At 41.4% G+C, this 21,893-nt stretch overlaps 2 protein-coding genes across 3 annotated transcripts; one reads left to right on the top strand and one right to left on the bottom strand.

Annotated features, from left to right (window-relative positions):
- The first annotated feature begins 842 nt into the window (after window positions 1-842).
- Window positions 843-7,779, top strand: LOC112162777 (ubiquitin-conjugating enzyme E2 L3). The gene is made up of 5 exons (XM_024298662.2): window positions 843-988; window positions 1,255-1,438; window positions 5,132-5,227; window positions 6,852-7,038; window positions 7,118-7,779. Exons 2-5 carry the CDS (start codon window positions 1,412-1,414, stop codon window positions 7,270-7,272), a joined length of 465 nt encoding a protein of 154 aa, XP_024154430.1. The 5' UTR covers window positions 843-988; window positions 1,255-1,411; the 3' UTR covers window positions 7,273-7,779.
- Window positions 7,780-10,712: 2,933 nt separating this feature from the next.
- On the bottom strand, window positions 10,713-18,907 carry ckmt2a (creatine kinase, mitochondrial 2a (sarcomeric)). Of its 2 annotated transcripts, none has more exons than XM_024257765.2 (10): window positions 18,776-18,907; window positions 16,509-16,700; window positions 15,979-16,177; window positions 14,670-14,765; window positions 14,375-14,596; window positions 13,526-13,611; window positions 13,284-13,407; window positions 11,203-11,337; window positions 11,004-11,129; window positions 10,713-10,937 (listed from the first exon to the last, which is right to left on the bottom strand). In XM_024257765.2, the coding sequence occupies exons 2-10, from the start codon at window positions 16,655-16,657 to the stop codon at window positions 10,821-10,823; spliced, it is 1,254 nt and encodes a 417-aa protein (XP_024113533.1). In that variant the 5' UTR covers window positions 16,658-16,700; window positions 18,776-18,907; the 3' UTR covers window positions 10,713-10,820. The 2 variants fall into 2 exon arrangements, with proteins under 2 accessions (XP_024113533.1, XP_024113532.1); XM_024257764.2 differs by lacking the exon at window positions 18,776-18,907 and adding an exon at window positions 16,992-17,191.
- Between the last annotated feature and the right edge of the window lie 2,986 nt (window positions 18,908-21,893).

Here is a 21,893-nt window from a genome sequence, read left to right as displayed (position 1 = left end):
CAGAAGTTTTGTTCTAAAAGTCTTGATCATCAAACAGGAACAGATTTTCACTTTAAGCTTCTTTTACTTTTTTAAAGTTTCGTGATAAGTCAAAAGTGTGTCAGATTACTACTGGATATGCACTGAGTAAATATTACTGATCGTAAATACCTTCTATAACCCACACTGTTTGTGATCGAGCGTGTCTTCTGACCATCCTCAATTGTGTAATAACCATTTAAGGCCAGTAGGTGGCGACATCAGTCTGTTTTGGATTTAGACTTCTTACCGTGAAAGTGCTGACCACTACACCACCGTGCAAATAATAAAAAATGTTTTTTCTGAATGAATGTAAAAAAAAAATCTGAGGTTTGGACGTTCTCTATTTTTTAAAATAATAATAATGATACGTCTGTTTGTCCTCAAAGCTGTCAAATGGAAAACAAAAGAGAAACTAACAGATCATGTGACTGATTAGATTTGAACATGATCAGAGTTCTGACAGTAAATCAGTAAAGGCTGATCATTTTCAGGTTCTATTATCATCTGCCTGAAATAAAACTCAATAAGTACAACAGAATACCAAACAATAAAGTTACATTATTTTAAATGTTGACTTGTTAGAGCATCAATGACTGAACAGCTGATTTTAGTTACAGTTATACACTTATACAATTATAAGGAATTTTGTATATTTCATGATGTTAGTTACTTTACCAAATTAAAACATTTAAAAACGTCAAAAAGTGATTTTAAAGATAATTTAAGACAATTATAAGTTTAAAATGTTCTAAAGCATTGTTTTAATTTACTTGTCTTTTTAATTAAAAGAAAACAAAAACATTTGATTAATTTACATGCTTTTTTGGGGGTCAGTTTTGTAAAACAAACTGTTTGATTTTTACAAAATCATTGTTTTTGATGCCAGAGAAGAGTCAGGAGGTTCCTGGTTGAAATCCGTGTCGGTCTGTGGAGTTTGTGTTCACGCTCGGTTCTACAGTCCAAACAGGTTTGGTGTTGTGTGTTTGTGTGTATGGTTGTGTAGTTAGACATCACAATCCTTATCTGGTGCTTTTTTTAATTTCCTGCTTTGTGTTTTTCTTAACAAAAATCATTTTTTTTCTGTGAAAAAGTACATCGTTCTTGTGTTTTTCTTTTTTGGTTTTATTTGGATTTTTCCCGGTTATTTTTAATGTGTCTTTAAAGGCTCTTTTGTTTATTGTTTAAACGGAACGTGTAAATGAATCATTTATAAACGTTCGTGTTTTGGTTCAGTTTCGTTTGGGTGAAATCCGCTCCGCCTGCTGTTGGCCTCCTGCCCGGTAGAGGGCGGTACTTCCACCGGGGGTCCCCGTCACTCTGAGGTGAAAAGAAGGAGCAGAGGGAGTCACCGCGGAGAGAAACAGGAAGAAGGAGACGAAATCAGCCTACAATGACTTCGTCCAGGAGATTGTGTAAGGTAAGAAAGGCGAATTTAGTACTTTATTCGACCAAACGGACTTTAAAAACTGCCTGTAACGTTTCTGGGCGGGTCCACGCGCGCGTGCGCGCGGAGAAAACACCGAGCGCTGGCGGCGTCCGACGGAACGACGGGATAATGACGGCCGGCGGACGGTGACAGGGAGGCCGGGGAGGCAGGAGGGCCGGCCGGCCGCCGCTCCGTGCCTCCACGTGGAGCCGCGGCGGGCTCCGTGAGTCCGCGCACGCGGGCGGAAACATGGGAAAAACACCCGAGCAGCAAACACGAAGCCCCGTGACGTCACACCCCAGCTGAGCGGGCAGATAAATAATCTGCTTCGGTTCAGGTTTCTGGCGTTCACACCGCAAATCCCGCAAAAGATGCGGGAGAGCGCCAAATGACGGAGCCTCGTGCGTCTGTCGGGTTTAAGCTAAAGTCTGGATCTAGAACAAACTTAAGATGTTTCAGACTAAAATAAGATGTAGGAACCAGAAGAAGAAACGAAACAGAAACCTATGAATCATGGGTAAAAAAAACGGGTTGTGCTCCTTTCAAAACAAAGGAGAAAAAATATACCTTTTCATTAATATATGAATTAAACCAATTAGATATTTTTAAGGAGAAGTTTAAATAACTAAATATTAAGAAGAGTTTCAGAATAAAAGCCCAGTCTTCCTGCTCTGGTGGGTTTTGAACAGTCAGAACACATTTCTTGTTTCCTCTTCATGTCTCGTCTGGTTAAATCCATAGACTGTATATAAAATAACTGGACGAAGCAAGCCCCCCTACTTCCGTGTTCCATATAGGAAGTACCACTGGGTTGCAAAAAGGCCAAAGTCCCATTGACTTACATTGAGAAACAGACAGTTATTTCTCAGTCATTTTATATGTCAGAATAATCATTCTTCCTCTGCTGCTTTCTGCTTAACTTCTTTTTTCTAATCCTAATTTTTTTTCAAAGATTTTTTTCCATTATCACAAGTTATTAGAGTTATAAATTGACCAATCAGATGGCTCAATAAGCGTTTGTGGGTCTGACGTCGACCGTCTGGGGGGTTTGATTGACAGATGACGGGTAGCCAATGGGAGCAGACTTCATCAATGGCTCCGTCAAAAGACCTTTAACACCTACTTTACAATTCAACAATGTACCAGTCACTGTTCTACTGTTGTTTTCCTCAGTGGAATGTACCGATGCAGCAGTTTAAAACAACAAGAGACCCATGCTCTCCACATTTTTAGATGAGGATTTACTCTGTAGAAATAGATTTCACTCTGAGGTTATGTGCTTTGGACTTTTTTCTTTGTTTAATGTTCATTTTTCACTTTTCACTCGTATTTTCAAACAGAAAAAAGATCCAGCTGTTCACTTGTTAGGATGGTTATTTATTTTAAATACCGCTGAACGCGCTTCTCACGTGCATCTGATCAGACTGTAAACCTGCATGTGAAGTAACGCTGTGGCTCGCGCGAGGGGGCCGCGCGCAGTTCGGGCACAGCGTCACCCAAATGCTCCTTTTATCTCGACAAAAAGGAATAAATGTAAGTAAATCCAAAAGGACCGCTGACAGAATCAACTGTTGGAATGGTTCTCCCTCGGCTTCAGCAATGACTTGTACAATTCTCTCGAGCCGACGACGATGAAGTTGGCTTCCGATTCACAGCGAGAGCGTTCCACTGTATTTTTCGAACTCAGACCACCTAAAAACAGGTCCTGTTCGGAAAATTCGGAAGCCAGCTTCACGGTCGTCTCGAGCCAGCGTTTACATCCGCAGTCCCATGGTAAAGGCGTGGAAAGAGGCAGACGGTTGCAATAATCTCACTCCTGATTGGCGACAGTACTTCCTGTAGATTCGATGACTCAGCTATGACTCAGACCAATCGCTGGAGATTGTTTGCAAATGGCGGTATCCATTTCAGGAATTGACGGGGAAAGCGGCGGCCTACTTTCGCGAGGAGAGGAAGTAATGCATTTCCAATGGGGGACCTCAGTGCTTGCTTTGTCCATTAATTTTTACAGTCTATGGTTAAATCATGTGATGCTTCAACCTGTTTGAAAAAGTTTTTACCCCCAATTTTCCAAACAAATATCATCATCTATGAAATAGTAATTAATATTTTTGTGCGTCTTCCAGACAGAAGTTTTGATCTTCTGCAGGTTTTCACAGCAAATGCAGGAAAAAAAAGAAACTACGACATGAATGTGAATCTATTACCAGCTAAAAACCGTCAGTCGTTTGTTATGTCAACAGCAAACATTTCCAGTTGCAGAAAAACTGGATTCTTCCTCGTTTAGGCAAAACATTGATCTTTTTGAAGGAGAAGATTGTTCCCATCTCCAATATTGAAGTTCTTCACAGTAAAGGAGAACTCTGGAAGCAAAGCAGCTTCGTTTCTTTATTTTGATTATTCATAAAAGATTTTCATTTTTTCACCTAGATTTCTTCCTTCCTTCTGCACATTAAACAGATCTGAGTTTCACTCGAATCCTTCGCAGGTTGTTAGAAAAATCCCCGATCCAGAAGAACCGAACTGTTTTGGACGGGAAGCTCTCGCAGCTTCAAACTGTCGAGGTTTCAGATCTTCTCCTGATGGCGACACAGACGCACAGAGAGAGAAATTCTTTCACTTTTGGTTTTTCATGGCTGAACTTTGAGTCAGGAATTCCCCCAACAGTCCAGCTCTCCTTGGAGCTTCCCGTTCCTGCAGGGATCTTCCTGGAACGTCAAAAACTGTAGTAAGAATTCTAAACACCTTAAAATACGTCTGAATATATTTAACCTGTTCAAGTTCCAGATAATCAAGTTTCCTCAGTTTGTTTCTAATTTCACAAATATTTTCTCATCATTTATAAACTAAATGAAATATTCTTTACTAAATAATGTATTTCTGATTGTTTTGTGTATATACATTCATTATTTGACTGGAAGTTACTATCAGTTTATCTAGAACATGAAATATCACGTCTGAATTGTTCATTCACTTATTTCTGTCCAATAAAAATAAAACAAACAAATATAATTATGAATATTAAGAATATTCAAAATTTAAAAAATGTTTTGGATGGAAATCAATAACTTAGAGTCCAAATTAGATTTATGTCAACAGTATTTTTACAGAAATACAAGAAATAAACACTAAAAACAATTACAATCAAAAGTAAAAAATCTTATATTATCTTTTACATCAGCATTTATGATTACATTAATTTTTTCTAGATGTAGAAATGTGAATGCTCCTTCATCTGAACTCCTGTAGAAAAAACAGTTTTTGTTGTTTTCTCTGAAATGAAATATTTGTTTTGAAGTTTTAGTTTCTTAAGATGATCCGGCAGAAGAAAATGAAGCAGAATTTGTTTTAAGAAAAGGATAAAAATCTAGATTGTTGTAGTTCGTTTGGATCAACAAATCCAAATGATTCCGATCAGATTGAATCCTTTTTTCTGACCGCTGCTTCCTGCAGAGCAGGTGGCTCCTCCCACTGCTCGCCACCGCCACTTCAGTATCAGTCATGATGTTCTGACCTCCCAGTAAATGTCTGTTTTCCTCGGATTCTCTCAGAATTGGCTCCTTAATCTCAAACTTTGAAACGTTTTTCCAGTTTCTTCATCTTCTGGACGGATCCTCGGCTCCAGGTCAGTCTGTCGGAGAGCCGCGTTCTTCCTTGTCTGACCGTCTCTCGTCTCTCATGCAGGAACTCGAAGACATCCGGAAGTCTGGGATGAAGCATTTCCGCAACATCCAGGCGGACGAAGCGAACATTCTGACCTGGCAAGGACTCATCGTTCCCGTAGGTTTCCCCGGAGCTCCGGCGGGTCTCCGGTTTCGCTCTGCACCGATTTCGGCTTCCCGACAGATTTCTTCAAACAAACCTTTTCCTCTCCCCGTCCCGACGGTCATTTATTCCCAACACCCAACCTTTAAGCGCTAAGAACATCGGTAAAATCGGTGTTTACCTCAGTGCAGGTGAAACATCTGTGAGTCCATGTTACCATGACAACCAGATTCAGCTCAATGGAACAGACAAACTAAACGTTTTATTCCAGATCCAGAAAAATCTTCTTATAGAGACACAGGGAAAAAAGATGTGTGAAAATGACACCCCGCCAGTGGAGGGCGCCACCTTGAGTCAGAGTGGGACACTGCAGCAGTGGTGAATATGTGACCTTTTAACGTCGAAGATTCCACCAGCAACACCTAAATAACTCTGACGATCAACATGAATCAGCTGATTGATCGCGTAAGAAGAATTACAATAGTCCAAAGATCGTAACCACGGTTACATTTTGTGGCGTTTTGCAGACTTGTTTTCCATCACTTGCAGTTTTTTTTAAATTAGCGTCACATTGAAATTGGTTTCTCACAAAGATGGCAGCCATACTGTTTAAAAACAAATGGTTGCATCTCCCAGACCTCCTGTTAGCATGTTTGGTCATGCTAGCATAAGCTACCAGTTGCTATGGAAACGAGGGGGAATAAAGTCCCAGGATTACGACCGACTTTCACCTTCATATACAGGTGGTTTTTTTTTTCCTGCCATTGAGGCGACGTGCCCTGTTTGTTACTATTAGCATGTTTTAGTCATGCTAGCATGAGCTACTGGTTGCTATGGAAACATACATAAAAGACTAAGACAGCGTATCACTAAACGAAACGACTCGCGGACAGGAATCGTTTCCTGTAAGCATGTTTTTACCATGCTAGGTTAGTGTCGGTTGCTATGGAAACAAAGAAAAAGTTGAGTTTATGACTCTTCATGTGGGTGTTTTTCCATCCACTGAGACGATTTATTGCTAACCCAAAGGTCTTGTAGAAGTCTGCAGAGTATCATGAAACGTCCGTTTGTTACTTTTAGCATGTTTTGGCTACGCTAGGATGGCACTGGTTGCTGTGGAAGTGAGGGGAGAAATCGTCATGGTTACGACCAACTTTCACCTTTTTGTCCTCCTCTGAGATGGCGTCTTGCTCACCTAAATATCTCATAGAAGTCTTTGCATTATTAGGAAATGTGTTCCTGTTGGCTACCGTTAGAATGTTTTTGCTATGCTAGGATAGCACTGGTTGCTATGGAAATGAGGGAAAAAAATGTCAGGGTCACGTCAGACTTTTATCTTCATGCGGGTGTTTTTCCTGCACGGAGATTTATCCGTAACCCAAACATGTCAGAAGTCTGTTGGCCTGTTGTTTTCCATGCTAGCATGAGCTACTGGTTGCTATGGAAACAGACAAACATGATGGAATGAAACACTGAATGGTTATGATATTCTGCCATTGACCTAAATGTCTCGTAGAGGTCTGTTTGGGTCGTGCTAGGATAGCTCTGGTTGCCATGGAAACGAGGAGTCTTTCACCTTCTGAGGGGACATCGCTAACCCAAACGGGGCTCACCTTCCTAACAAACGTTCTCCTTCCAGGACTGTCCTCCGTACGACAAAGGAGCGTTCCGGATCGAGATCATCTTCCCCGCAGAGTACCCCTTCAAGCCCCCAAAGATCACCTTCAAGACAAAGATCTACCACCCCAACATCGATGAGAAGGGGCAGGTGTGTCTGCCCATCATCAGCGTGGAGAACTGGAAGCCCGCCACCAGAACCCTCCAAGGTGAGCGTTGCGGCGTTTGTTGCGTTCGGCGTTTGTTGCGTTCGGCGTTGCTGACGCACCCCTCCCCCCTGTGTTGCAGTGATCCAGTGCCTCATCGCCCTGGTGAACACCCCGCAGCCCGAGCACCCGCTCCGGACCGACCTCGCGGAGGAATACACTAAAGACCGCACCAAGTTCATGAAGAACGCCGAGGAGTTCACAAAGAAACACAGCGAGAAGCGGCCGGTGGACTGACCCCCCCGGGCCGCTCTGACCCCAGAGATGCCCCGTTCTTGTGTTCCTGCATCGTTTAGCACTCGAATCGATCATAGAGGCTTTTGTTTCCGTTTGCCAAAAAAAAAAAAAAAAAGCAGGACTTTTTGGTGAGTAGCGGCTCTGGCCTCCAGGCGTCACCTTTAGTTGTTTTGACTTCTTTCTACTGAGTTCTTTTTAGAAAAACACCAGAAAACGCTCGGAGGTGGCATCAGAAAGTCATTAAAGAAAACAAACTGCTGTTCTGCTTCTGCAAATGTTGAATGTTCTCTGGAGGAACCGCCCGGTTCCGCTGAGCCGTCCACGCATTTGGACGCGTTGCTGCGTGCGGCGCCGCCGGCCTTCGTTCTCCTAAGAACCGCCGGTTTTGGTTCCAGCTGGTTTGTGTCAACAGAAGAAACTAAACGCTCCAAATGTTATCGAAAGATTTTTTTTTTTTGTATTTTGAAGAAAATATTCCTCTAATTAAAATTCTTCCACCTCCATCGACTTGAGCTGCGTTTGGGCTTCGGTGCCGTTCAGAACTTCTTCAGAACCAACAGATCCGGTTCAACCAAACTGAAGCTGAAATAACAGGAAACAGCTGACTGGCTTCTTCACAATTTGAAGACAAAACGTCAGATTTAAAATTAAACTCACAAGCAAACAAATGAAACCCAAAATAAGTCATGTTAGCGTGTAGCACAGGGGTCACCAACCTTTTTGAACCTGCGGGCTACTTCATGGGTACTGAATCATACAAAGGGCTACCAGTTTGAAATAATAAATTTGCTTAGTTTGCCTTTAGTTATTCATTATTAATAATAATGATACTTCTCTATGTGAAGACACTGATTTCTTAGCATAATTATCAATAATGACAACAAGCTAGGAAACAGATATCAATATTCAGAACTTTATTAATCTCAACAGATCTTGTCACATTTTGAGGTAATGACCAAATGAAATGTTTTTAACAAAATTCACTTCAGAAGCGCATTTAATAAGAAAAAAGTCAATTTCCATTACAGTTCTGTGAAAAATGTCCATCCATTTCATACGCCCCCAACACCAGCTCCTCTACACGCAATAATTTTTTTTTTTCGAAAAACTTTAGTTTTTTTTTTTTTGTAATCTGTGTTTCTATTAAAGATAACTAATTATCAAATATTCTCGGTGTCTCCATGTGGGAAAGGGAGAAGGGGGCGCCTCATTCTTTGTTATTAGCTGCATTTCCATTACACATTTGCGCAAAACTTTATGGAAATTCTTGGAATTTCAAAAAAAAACAAACGTTTGGAAATGACACTGTTTCCATTAAATCATAATTTTGCGATAAATCACAAACCAACTCACGCGATAAGTCATTAAAAACACGGCGATGAACGACAACAAGTATTTTTTTTATTTCATTCACTGAAAGGGAGCATGTGGGTGACGTCACAGCTCTGTCTGGAGCGCGCGTGCAGCGCAGCTCGACACAGAAGAGAGACAAGTCCGTTCTGCGGTTAAATGAAAAAGCAGCAAATAAGCATCTGGACCTTTTTTTCTGTCTGAAAACACCACAGCATAAATTCAAGTTTCTGTCACGGCGCTCGCGCTCACGAGACTTCAGGCTCCAAGCTGCAAAAGTGCGTCTGTAGATGAAGCAATGAGGAAAGGAGGAGGAGCTGCTGCGCGATTCTGTATGACCCGCAATTTATAAAGCGCTTTGACGCTCCAGGACTTCTCGGTGCGCCGGCTGTGCAGCGCTCAGATCAGACACTTCACACCGAGAAGCGCATTTATTTAGAAAAAAAGTGTTTCCGCTTTGCGAAAAATGTCTATTTCCTCCTGTAAGCGCAATTTCTTTTTTCGAAAAATGCCATTTTTTTCGAAACTGTGGTGTTTCCATTTGGATAATTTATTATCCAAATTCCAATTTGCGAAATTTCAGAGTTAATGGAAATGCGACTATTGATTATCTCGTTAAGGAGAAAACGATTTAAAAAAAGAAAAATAGTGGGACAGGCTGTTTTTTAGCTTCAGAAATAATGAACATAGTGTGGCGACCCGGGGGTTAGCCCCGCCTTCAGCTCCTAAGACTCATGGGAAGTGGGAAATCTGGGGTGTGTTACATTGCTCACCATGAGTGAGGGAGCTGTGAGCAGAAGTCAGGTTCATACTGTTTGGCTGTTCATGTGTGTTTAAAACAAATGGGAGTCGATGATGGAAATGAGAGTACGCAGTCTGCTTCGTGGTCTTCTTCTGCCTGAGAGTGTTCGGGGTCGTGCGATGTACAGGGCACTGACGTTTCTCCTCCCCAGACAGTGAAAGAGTAACTCGCCATATGGGTCCCTGCGGCGTCCCTGCTACTATTAACATACCAGCGGAGTCGTTACAATATAGCTTTAAGATATTTCAATTTTTAATTCTTTATGAAGGCAGGTGCGATTCAAAAAAATCGCATCACACTAAAATAAAATTTTCGAGCAGCTCACAAGTGAATTGTGCTATTTTTAGAAGAGGCCTGCGGGCGACTGATGTGGTGCTCGCGGGCGACAGGTCGCCCGCGGGCGACGTGTTGGTGACCCCTGGTGTAGCATTTTAGCTAACAAACTACAACTCCCATGATTCCACTTCAGAGTTTCATACATGTCGGATTCGAAGCAGCTGAAGGTCCACCTGGATCCATCCTGAGGTTTGTCGTCAGCATCTGTAAGCAGCGATTGGTTTCTATGGCAACCACTCACCAATCAGGAGTGAGCATGATGGAAGGCCACACCCCTACTATTGTTGAATGAGGGGGCCAGCAGGCTCCACCTACTTTAACTGAGGCATCTGATTGGTTAGTTGATAACTTGAACTACAGAAAAAATATATATATTAGAGGATTATCAAGAAGATGTTAAATGTTTTTTAGATCCAGAATGTTTATTCTGATAATAGATGTTTATTTCTCTATAGAAGTTTATGGGATTTTGGCTTCTTGGAGCCACTTCCTGTTTGGAACTTCAGGGGGAAACACGTAGGTTAGCCAAAACAAATAGCATGTAGCCAAAATATTAGCTAAACTCCAAAATAGACTAAAAAATCTTATTAAATGTCATAGTCCAGAAAGCTAGCAGAATGACCATTTTTAAACTGTAGCTTTTTAACATAATTATGAATAATAAAAATGCAGGAATATTATTCCAGAATAAATCAAATTAAACCTTAAATAACTTTAATATTTTACTCTTTTGCAGACTTGTGTGAATCCTTTGGGACTCTGGATTTTGGATTTCATAGATGAGGCTGCAATAATGGGAAAGAAAGAAATATAAAAATAGCAGAAATGATTTTTAAGTTTCTTTTAGTTAAAATCTGAGCTTTGAGCTCTGGGAAAACGAATGAAATGAAAGATGTTGGACTTCAACACTTCTGAATCCGACTGTTGGGCAGGACAAAGCAGGAAAACGTCAGAGTGTTTGTAAAGATTTATTCATGAAAGACGGGGCTGCATCCATCTGCAGGCGGATCTAAGCTCCACCCACAGGTGGCTGCAGCGTGACCTCTGACCTCCTCCGGTTTCACTTCTTGAACTGAGCGATGGGGTCTGGAACGGTGATGTCTTGGCCCTTCTCCAGCTTCTTCTCGCACTCGATCAGGAAGTTGACTCCGTCCACCAGCAGCTGGACCAGCTCCACCTGCGGACGACACGTCACCTGTGCGGCAGCCGAATCCTCTCAGGAAACGGACGGGCGGATCCTCACCTCCGATTTGCCCAGACGGTCGTTGTTGGAGATGTCGAAGGTGTCTCCGACGGCGGCGGTGTCCACTCCGCCCGTGCCGCGCTTCTGCAGCCGCAGGTTGTCCAGGATTTTGGAGAAGCGAGCATCCTGCGGAGCAGTTTACGGGTTCATCGTTCCGACTTCTGACGGCGGATTAACACGTCGAAGCTGCGGCGCTCACCTGACTGAGGTGGGGCAGGCGCACGTGCACGCCCGCCCTGAGGCCCGTGCCCAGGTTGGAGGGGCAGGTGAGGATGTAGCCCAGACGCTCGTTCCACATGAACTCCCAGCCTCTCTCCTGGATCAGGTGCTCCACCTGTGAGACACGAGGAAGAACGTCATCCACCTTCCTCCTGCCGTAAGCTCCTCCCACAGGACGAGTTTAATGTAGGAAACCGCCACGCCGCTTCCACGCCGCTGCCTGTGTTCTTCTGACAGACTCAGAGAAAATTACTTAGAAAAATTGTCTTTAACCTTCACAAATTTTGGATTAATTAGGACTTTGGGGTAAATTACTTCAGAATAGAGTAAAACTTTATTGATCCACAAAGGAGAAATTACCTCGTTATAATAGCTCAATAAAAAACAGTAGATGGATCATAAATAATTTAAAATATTTGTTTTTCTTCAACCACATTTTATATTCTCACTATTGTGGGGATTATACTGACAACAGGATACATGTGTTTACTTTCTCCATCAAACATGAAAGAAAATCAAATGTATTTCTCATATTTCTCCATGTTATCTTTAATTTAACCGTTACAAATGAAACCACTCGGTGTTAGCATAATTATATACATGGAAAATGAATTTTTCCATTTGTGAAACACTTTTTTGCATTTATTTTTAGTAAAAATTATAAACAAATGGCCATCCTGCTTCAAGTGTTTTTACATGGGTTTGCCACTAGAGGGCGACATAGGAAGAATGTAATCAGATCTGAGTTCAGAACGGGGGGTCAAACTGAATCACACAGGGGCCAAAATACAAAACATCTGAGGTCGAACAGGATAAACATTTATTGAACACTCTAAAACTACATTTTAAAAACTTTAAAACTGTAACTTTTTAACATAATTATGAACTAGATGTATAACATTATCTGTGATGATGCTAGTGTGATGCTGTAAGCAGAATTTGGACACTGAAGATGCTGAAATTGATAGACAACTAATATATTATCTAAATGCCAAATTAGCCTAAAAAAACAAAAAATAAAATCAATTATTTTTTAAATTAGCTAAAACAGCTAGCATGTAGTTGAAATATTACCTAAACTCCAAAATTGCCTAAAAAATCTTAATAAATGCCAAAATAGTCCAAAAGCGGCAAAATAGCAATTTTTAAAACTTGAAAACCGAAAAAAAAAACTTTTTAACATAACTTAAACCTTAAATAACTTTCAATATTTTATCTTTATAACATTATTTTTTGTCAAAATTATACAAGTTAGAAATGAGTGCAAGATAACAATAAAATAAAATGATCTGGAGGGCCGGATCCGGCCCCTGGCCCTTGACTTTGACACATGAGGACTAGACAGACCCTCCAGGATTTCGCAATGTTGCAATCGCAATATATTAATGATTATTCTTTGTATATTCATCGTCTTAGCTCTTTATAATGTATATTTTATTGTATTTTTATCCTCTCACCTATCTCTGTACCTGCGCTGTTGCATATTGCAATTTCCCCATTGTGGGACAAATAAAGGTTTTCTTAATTGTTAATTAACGCAAATCCAAGCAAACCCTGTAACATTTTATTTTCCCCGTAGCTTTACTGCAACTTTCATGGATGACGACAGCTCCGTGACTTTTTCTGAGTTTTTCCCAGAGTCGAGCTCTCTTATTATCTCTCTTCCGTCCTCTCTGACTTTTCTCTCCTCAGGATGAATGTTCACCCCGCCGCAACCTCCTCCACAGCAAACTTATAGAGCCAGCAGAGAGAACCTCTAGAACAGAGCAGATCTAAGTCACCTGATCAGATTCTAACTCACCTGATCAGATTCTAACTCACCTGATCAGACTCTAACTCACCTGTTCAGACTCTAACTCACCTGTTCAGACTCTAACTCACCTGATCAGACTCTAACTCACCTGATCAGACTCTAACTCACCTGATCAGACTCTAACTCACCTGATCAGACTCTAACTCACCTGTTCAGACTCTAACTCACCTGTTCAGACTCTAACTCACCTGTTCAGATTCTAACTCACCTGATCAGATTCTAACTCACCTGTTCAGATTCTAACTCACCTGCTTGAGTCCTCTGCAGAACCTCTCAAAGACTCTCTGCATGTTGCCGCCCTTCTCCATGGAAATGACTCTGGTGTGGTCTTCCTCGTTCACCCAGATCAAGAAGGTCTTCTCGTTGTTGTGCCTCAGAAGAATCAGCAGAAGAAACGTCTGATTGTCTGCATTTATTACCACAACCATCAACGGTTTACACAAACGGGGAACTGGGATCCTGGAGGATCCTGATGCTGCTGGGAGCGTACCAGATGCCTCTGGCGTCCGGCCAGTCTCTGGCCATGAAGGCACAAGTCAGCAGAGGAGAAACGGGCTTGTCAAAGAGGAAGTGGTCCTGCAGGAAGAAGACATGGAAACGTGAATGGAGGACAGGAAGTGATGCTGAGGAGGTCGTAGGAGATCCGGATTATTGTAGACGTCAGAAGATTGGACTGAACTCTGCAGATGTTTCTGTGAACGCGTCAAGATAAAAACTGAAAACACTTTTCTGTCAAAAATGACGAGAAGTTCACTACAAAACATGACAGGAGACTCAATCACACAGGGGGCCAAAATCAGAATGAATCATTTAGATCAAAGTATTTTTTTACAGCACGTTGTTTGATCCATCAGAGTTGAGTTACGGCTTAATGACTTAGTGTGACCGTTCTCTGCTCTGTTAGCTAGCTAGTAGCTACACAACGTTAGCATTTGACCTGTTTCCTGCTTTTAAAATGTTTTTATTTTTCTTAAGTAAAGTGAATTTGTTTGGTTTTGTTGCTGATGTTGACAAATGCAGAGAATTCTTCAAGAAATAAAAACATTAGCACTAAATGCTAACTGGTCATGCTAACAAAATAGCTTGTAGCTGTAATACAAGACGATAAATTGTTGACTAAATATTTTTAACTTTTGAATAAAACAAATGAAAGAATGATGAGGCGTCACTTTTAGAAGACAGATTTGAAGGTTTCACACTTTAGCGTGTTTACATCGACGGGCCGTCATGCAGTCAGCTGCTGGGTCAAACTTTTACGGCATAAATGTCATCTGTTTCCTGGCTGCAGGATTCCGATTCCTGAATTGGACTCGTGGTCGTGTTTCTGTCGGTCTCTCACATCGATGAGCTGCTGCTGCTCTTTATCGGTCATGTCTCCCAGGCTGTAGTAGCGTCCCGCCAGGTCTCCCTTCAGGCCGGCCAGGGCGGTGACCACCACCCGCTCCACCTCCCGGCGCTCGGCCCTGGAGCAGGCCGGCGGCAGGCTGAGCCCGCGGATGCTGCGGCCGGTCCGGACGCGGGAGGACAGGACGTACTTCTCATCGAACATGCCGTTGGTGATCTGAGCGCAGAGGGAGGAGACACGGGTTTGAGCGTGGGTCTGCTGACGGAAGAGGAGACGGTCGGGGGCCAACCTTGGAGGCGTCCAGGTCGGTGGGGTGCGTCATGGTTCTGGGGTCGTAGCCGTTGTGTCGGTCTTTGATGACGGGGTCAAAGAGTTCAGCGAACACCTGGAGGCATCAGCAGAGGAAACATGGTAGAAGACAAGACGAAGAGAAGTCGTGAGGATGACGGATGCAGAGAACATCAGTCTTAATTAAACTGAAGTCCCAACCGTCGGTCTAACCTGTACGCAGGTGAACGCAGGAAACATCCAACATGAAGCGATACGATATTTTATCCTTTAGTTTATGTGTGAAACATTAAAGAACAGAAGAAAAACACAGACTCTGGAGTTTTGTGACACAAACTGGGTTTAAATTGATGATGAAATTGTGCACATTAGAAAAAAAATCACATTTATCATAAAAAAGTTTCTGTTCTTGGAGGACGTGGATTTTGAGGCGTATCGAAATCACATTTTGTAAAACTGGGAAACACTTTGTTCTAACTAGTAAAGTTGCATTATCCGCAGTAATTGTAGTGTGAATGCTTTTTGCTGAAAGTAGTCGCTGAAGATGCTGAAGCTTTTGGCTGAAAATGGTGACACAGTTTACTTTAATTTCTGAAGAGATTTGCTGAACATTCAAAAGCTAATTACAAAATGGTAAATTTGCTAAAACACTGGAAAATTCTTTAAAGAAATATATGAAAGAGCGCTCAAGTTGACAAACATCTCTGTAAAAAAAATGTAGTAAAATTGCTTAAAAATCCGTAATACATGCCAGTTTAGCAAAAAAAACTAGTGTGTTGTTTAAATATGAGTTAAACTTCAAATTAGCCCCCAAAAAAGCTAGCTCGTTGCTTAAATGCTTCCTCAGTAAACAAATTTATTAAAAATATTAGCCTGTTGCTAAAATAGAAGCTAAACTCTAAATTAGCCCCCAAAAAATCCAGTAGATGACAAATTAGCCAAAAATGTCAGCATGTTGCTAAAATATTAGCTAAACTCCAAATTATCATAAAAAAATTCAGTAGATGGCAAATTAGCCCAAACAGCTATCTTGTTGCTTAAATACGAGCTAAACTCCAAAATAGTCTAAAAACCCTCAGTAGATAACAGATTAGTCAAAAACGTTAGCATGTCGCTAAAGTAAAAGCTAAACTCTTGTCCACATTTCGAATGAGTGAGTTGGTTCGTGTTTATTCACATAATTATGACTTATTGGAAACAGCATAATTGATAAATTGTGTTTTGTCGACATTTGCAGAATTTCGTTAACGTTTTGTGAAGTGCTGCTGCTGAGATGGTTGAATACTTCCTCGTGTCCAGCGTCTTCTTACCTCATAGCTCTCCTCGTCACCGGCCACACAGCCCACGGTCTTGATGAAGGGATGGCCGGGGTTGTCCACCCCGGTCTGGATGCACTGGTCCAGGGTCCAGTTGTTGGGGGTCAGCTTGTCCCTCAGTTTGGCGTAAATGGCCGGAGACAGAGCAGAGGCCATGCAGTTGTTGTGCTTCCTCAGGTCGGGGAAGTCGGAGCTTCAGGAGATTAGAAAACAACCTCGTTTATGTTTTAATTCTTGTTTTATTTAAGAGTCAGAACATAAAGCTGAAAAAAGAGAAGCTTGACGGCGCCCGCGGGGTGAACTACCGACGGTCCGCTGAGGGACGACAGCAGCTGCTCTGCTGACACGTTCTGCTGATATTTGATATTTTCTGATCTGATGAAAACATTGAATCTGGATCAGAACCAAAAGAGCAGGAGGCGTGTAAAGTCACGGAGCTGAAACTCGAGAGCGACGCTCACTCCCTCAAGTTCCCAGAATCCCCTGCTGTGACCTTCAGCTCAGACCCCCCCCGACCCTCTTACCTGGGGGGGTACAGCTTCCTCTTGGCCTCGGCTACCAGAGAGCCGTTCTCGCTCCCCAGGAAGCCCGTGGCCATCGTCCCCGCGCCGAGGCCGGCCAGCAGAGCCGCCGCATTGCGGCCGGACATCAGACGGCTGAAGGAGCTCGCCATCGCTACGCCGACGGTTAACCGGAGAATCTCAGTCCAAAAGTTACTGAAGAAAAGAGAATAAAAATGAACACAATTTAACATCAAAGAAGATGAAGAAAAACTGACTTAAAACAAAGAGTTGTGATCAGTTTTTGCCTCTTTTCAGAATTATTTTGAAATCAAATTAAAGCAGAAAATTTACATTTTATGAAGCAAAATTTATCGTTTTCTAAAAATACATTTTCTGTCAATTTGTTTCCCTTTTTTCACTGTTAGTTTAATTCAAATGAACGAGCTGAAGCTTTTTAAAATGAGCAAAACTCGGCATCAACAGTTATGTTTTGACTTTATTCACCTGCAAGTCCCTCAAAAATGTGAACATGAAAATATCCTCTCAGAAAAACGACCAGAAGTTTGTGAAAATGAGCAGAAAGGTTAACAGATGAGTTTGTCGTTGCCTTTAAGAAAATAAAGTAGCACAAAATAACCCAGACAGCCTCACGAGTCATTTTCAGATCATTTTTCTGGTCCATACGACTGACTCGTTCCACTGAAGGAATCAGAGGCCGCCATTTTAGCGTCAAACTAAAACCTTTCAGGGTTTTAAAGGTTCGTTCAGACCTCCATCTGTTATGTCGTTTCTATGACAACTGTTGGAACTTTTGGGTTCCACAAAAAACGATGAAAAAATCTGAGGTTTTTCTCCGTGAAAGGAAAGTAACAAAAACTGGAATAACTTTCAACATGAAAACTGTTGAACCTACAAAACGTTGTTTTAATTGAATGACGGTTTATCAAAGGGATTTATTCATCTGATTTTCATCCTTTGATAAAGTTTCACACCAGAAACGGTTTGAAACTTAAAGGAAGTAAAGAGAACAGGAAGTCAAACCGAGCAAATAATTTCCTTCCAGCCGACCAACAACGACGTGTACGGTCTGTAGAGAAGCATGCGTGGCGCCAAAAGAACAAGTCAGCGCAGAATTCTAGATAACCGTGGTGCTCTTACGGGTCCAGATGACCCTATGTTTAATGTAAACATGTAGGATAACACAACATGTAGATCTCTGAGCTCAGAAATGTACTGCTCAGTTTGATGAAGATCATTTACAGAAATCCTCTGATGTTCCTGGATTCTTGTGGGTTTTTTTAAACGTTTTTTATGAAACTAAAATAGAACTTAGGATGAATTCTGCTCACAATCAACACCAAAAATAAGACTTAAAGAGTGATTTAAAAAAATCTCGGATGTTTCTAACAGGTTGCAGCATTTCTCTGATCTATAAAGAAAATGTATCTTAAATCCCATTTCTGAATCGGTCTTTGTTCATATTGTGAATCGGGAGCAGATGAAAACACAGATTTGAAAAAGATCAAATTTGTGATGTAGAAAATAGGCTGCTCCCTGCTCTCAACGGTGAGGGGAAGTGGGACGGGGTTGCTCTGGGCCAACAGCCCAGAAATCAGAGGTGAATTTGTAATAAACTCCTGCCGCTCTGCAGAAACTATGTCCTAGAGAATTATATATTTTCTATATTTTGGCTAAAAACTGCATCATCTTGATAAATAGATTTAAAACACTTTGGAATCAGATCAGAGGATGATGGGAGTGAAACCGACAGTTATCGTTTGCTAAACTAGGAGCAGAACTTTGGGGCAGCAGATGCTCTTTGATCTGAATCCAGGTTTTTGAGCGTTTCACGGTTCCACCCGACACCACCGATACGTTCACACGCGCCTTAAAATAGAAGCCATCAGAGCTGCTGGTAATCCGGACCAAAGGTGACGGGCTCATCAGACCGGCGCTCTGGAGTCCTCCGGTCACGAGTCTCTCCCCTGTGCAGGTCGGAGACGGACGACTCGGGCTCTTATTTTTAGACCAGGTTCCAGGACCCGGTGCCAAACCGAGACCCGTCTGGCTCATTCACACAATGACATTCAGGACGGGTCATGAGATCAGGATGGCAGTTCTGCAAACCGACACTCTCTGGATCAAACCTCTCATGACCTTCTAGGGCCTCATTCACACCCCCAAACCCCCCGAGAGCGTCGACAGACCCTCTGGTTTAAACCACGTTAGTCACAAACATGCTCAAAAAAAGGGAGTGATGCATGATGGGAGGAAAAGGGAGGCCTTACCTGTTAGAAAGCTGCTGCCTTCTGACCCCAGTCTGCTCCTCAGGAACTTTTCAGTCTCCTCACACAGTGGCTCCACCCCCCCCAAAAAACAGAGGCCAGTCATCAGGGAGGACACCAGCAGGTCTGAGCCAATCAGAACGCAGATCACAAATGCAGAGCTGTGATTGACCCTGATATCTCTGACGGGTTTGACCTTGATCTTTGCAGGAGTTCTGTCGAGTCAGAGTGAACCTGAGGATTCATGAAAACCACGAAGACGGACGGAGAAAACGAAGAGACGTTCAGGAGGAAACTTTTGGAGGAACTCGGGTACGGAAAGCCAAAAGGGGCAAATATTCACCTCCAATATAGAGTCAAAAAGAAAAATGTATGACGTCAATTAAAGCAGTTATTGGTAAGTTTTATCGTCAAAGAAACATCCAAAAAAATCAGGATAATTCCAGCAGATTCTGAAGGAGAAAAGCGGCTCGATGAGCCGCTTTTCTCCTTCAGAATCTGCTGGAATTATCCTGTTAACGGTTGAAAAGTTACCGTATGTTAAAGGTTTTGTGTTTAAGTGTCACCGGCGACTTCAACAAGACGCTACCTTGTACTGTACGATCGTGTGACTTCTTGAGAGAAAACGTAGGAATGTTAGAACATTTAAAAGCTGTTCAACAGAACCTCCAGAGTGCTGGTCCTACTCTCAGCTGATGATGAGGAGCCTCTTCTTCATCGAACGGTCGCCTCGCCTGTCAGACTGCTTCTGAAAGATCCAACAAACACGACTTTCATTTCCTTTTATTCTCATGACCCAAACTGACACGGAACAGCTCGCCGAAAACACCAAGAGGTCGTGGTTCAACAAGAAGTTCTACCCGACACTGAAAAGAGCATCAACTAAATTGATAATTAGATATTTCTTTCATGCTAGTTAGCATTAGCCAGTCCAAATTAAAGTGACTACTTGCATATAATTTTCTAAATAAGTGCAAGCGCTGAACTTATTTTCTTGGATGCATGAACTCGGAGGAAAGGTTACGTACAAACATGAACTTCTACCAGTTTTTAAGCTAGTTGGATGTAAATATCATCAACACACAAAGTTTAGATCCTTTTTGTAGGACTGGGTATCGCCCATCATTTCCAGATCGATTCAATTCCGATTTTGTTTGATTCTTTCGATCCTCTAAATTTAAGTTGATTCAATTCAATTTTGAGTTTACACGTTTGTTTAGAAATACATTAATAATCTATAATTGTTCCTCTTCTCCTGGAGTTGTTCAGTTTGGCCACTAGGTGGCGATCGCATTACAGCATTACACCTTATTCCAGAAGAAGAAGAAAGTATGAGAAAAAAAATAGTTTTAGACCATAAATGGTTACTTTAAAAATATTCCTTAAAAGAGTTTAGAAAATTCATATAAAGATGTTCATTTACTCAGAAATGTATGTTTAGGTCGACCAAGTGTTAGCATTAGCCGTCCTATGGGAAATCCTACTATACGTTAGCAAAAAGCTAGCAGACTTTAGCATTATGCATTAGATCATTCTCTTCTTTTATAGGTTGATTATAGATCTACTGAGCTCAGATCGATAGATTTTATCAACCCAGTCCACAAATAGGTCGAACATTCGTCTGTGTGGATCCATAGCAGAAACATGCTAGGTAAGAGGATCTGCGTTTGTTGCTTTAAGTTGAGGAAGTTTCCGTGTGGTGAAAAAAATAACAACTCCAGATCACCTTTTCTAAAGCTTCTTTTTGCTACTTTCGAAGAGCCTTTTTTAAAACACAATCCTCACGCAGTGAAGATGGAGTTTTAATGCACAATGAAACCAAAACAGAATTTTGATCTGATTCTGTAAATTCATCTCTGTGCACTGAAACCGCCTCCTGTGAGGCTAAGCTAGGCTAAGCTAACATCACAGTTAAAACGATCCAAATAAAAACTGCTGTGAAAACGGCGTGTTTTCAACCTTTTATTTCCTCCAGGATGGTAAATATCTGTACTGTACACAGAAATGCTGTGGAAAAATCTAAAAGTACAGTTTTAACAACAAATGCAAGCAAGAATGTAAAGATTCCCGACATCAGGAATGGAATAAAACTAGAAATAAATCTGTCACCCTAAAGGACATAAAATAACTTAACCTCTCTATAAATTCTATTGATCTTCTTTAGATTACAGAGCACAAATCTTTGTTTTTTATTTACAATAGAGATTAAAAATTACAGAAACACTGAACTAATAAAACCCCAAATATACTTAGAAGAAATGTCTTTATCATTCTGCTCCCTTATAAAATGTAGATTTTATGTACAAAGTGTTGAATATTAAAAAGTGAAAAGACATGGATCAGTTCTCAAGCAGGTTAATACATTAAATTTACAAAAAATGTCAGTTGAAAATGTTTGGAGTAAAATGTTAACATGCAGCCTGATGAAACAACGTTATTTTTAAAGAAAAAAGATGTCAGGCGGGCGTTTTCTGAGTATTGTTTTTTTACATCTGTGCTGCCGTCATTTAACCAGAACGTTTTTATATTGACTGATTTTTAAACTAATTTGATGTTCAGCCCTAATATACTCTTAAACTGTGCAAAACTAAGTCAAATACACAAAACATTTAAGATTTTGCCAAATTAAGGTAAACATATGTTGATTCACAACTCCTCCAAGGAATTTCCATCTTTCACCTCCTAACTCCTCGAGCATCATGGGATAAAAACAGTAGAATTGGAAGTTGTAGATTTTGAATGGCGTTGGCGTGGCGAGCGAGCAAAAGTGGCGTTTCTCTGTTGCATATTCTTTACTGACATATTATAAAAATGTACTACATGAATCGTTGGCTCAAGATGATCAAAACTATGCAACATAAGACATGACTACATTAGGATTTGGGGTGGTTACAAAACCTCCGTTGCCAAGGAAATCTACAAATTTACTTTTGCAGATCCGTCTAAAAATCACATCGACCTGTTTGTCACCCCCAGGTGATTAAAAACAAAATGGTTGCTATGGAGATAAAACAATAGAAAATCCGCCATTGTGAAAGTTTTTCTTGGATTTGCCTCTACAGCTCTGACTGGGGGGAGGGGCATGTAGCGGCCGCTTAGCCAGTGAGGATGGGCCAGGAGA

Source organism: Oryzias melastigma, linkage group LG12 (assembly GCF_002922805.2).
Source record: "Oryzias melastigma strain HK-1 linkage group LG12, ASM292280v2, whole genome shotgun sequence".
Taxonomy (NCBI): domain Eukaryota; kingdom Metazoa; phylum Chordata; class Actinopteri; order Beloniformes; family Adrianichthyidae; genus Oryzias; species Oryzias melastigma.
Note: the sequence above shows the minus strand (reverse complement) of the source record. Positions and strands in the feature narration are given on the sequence as shown.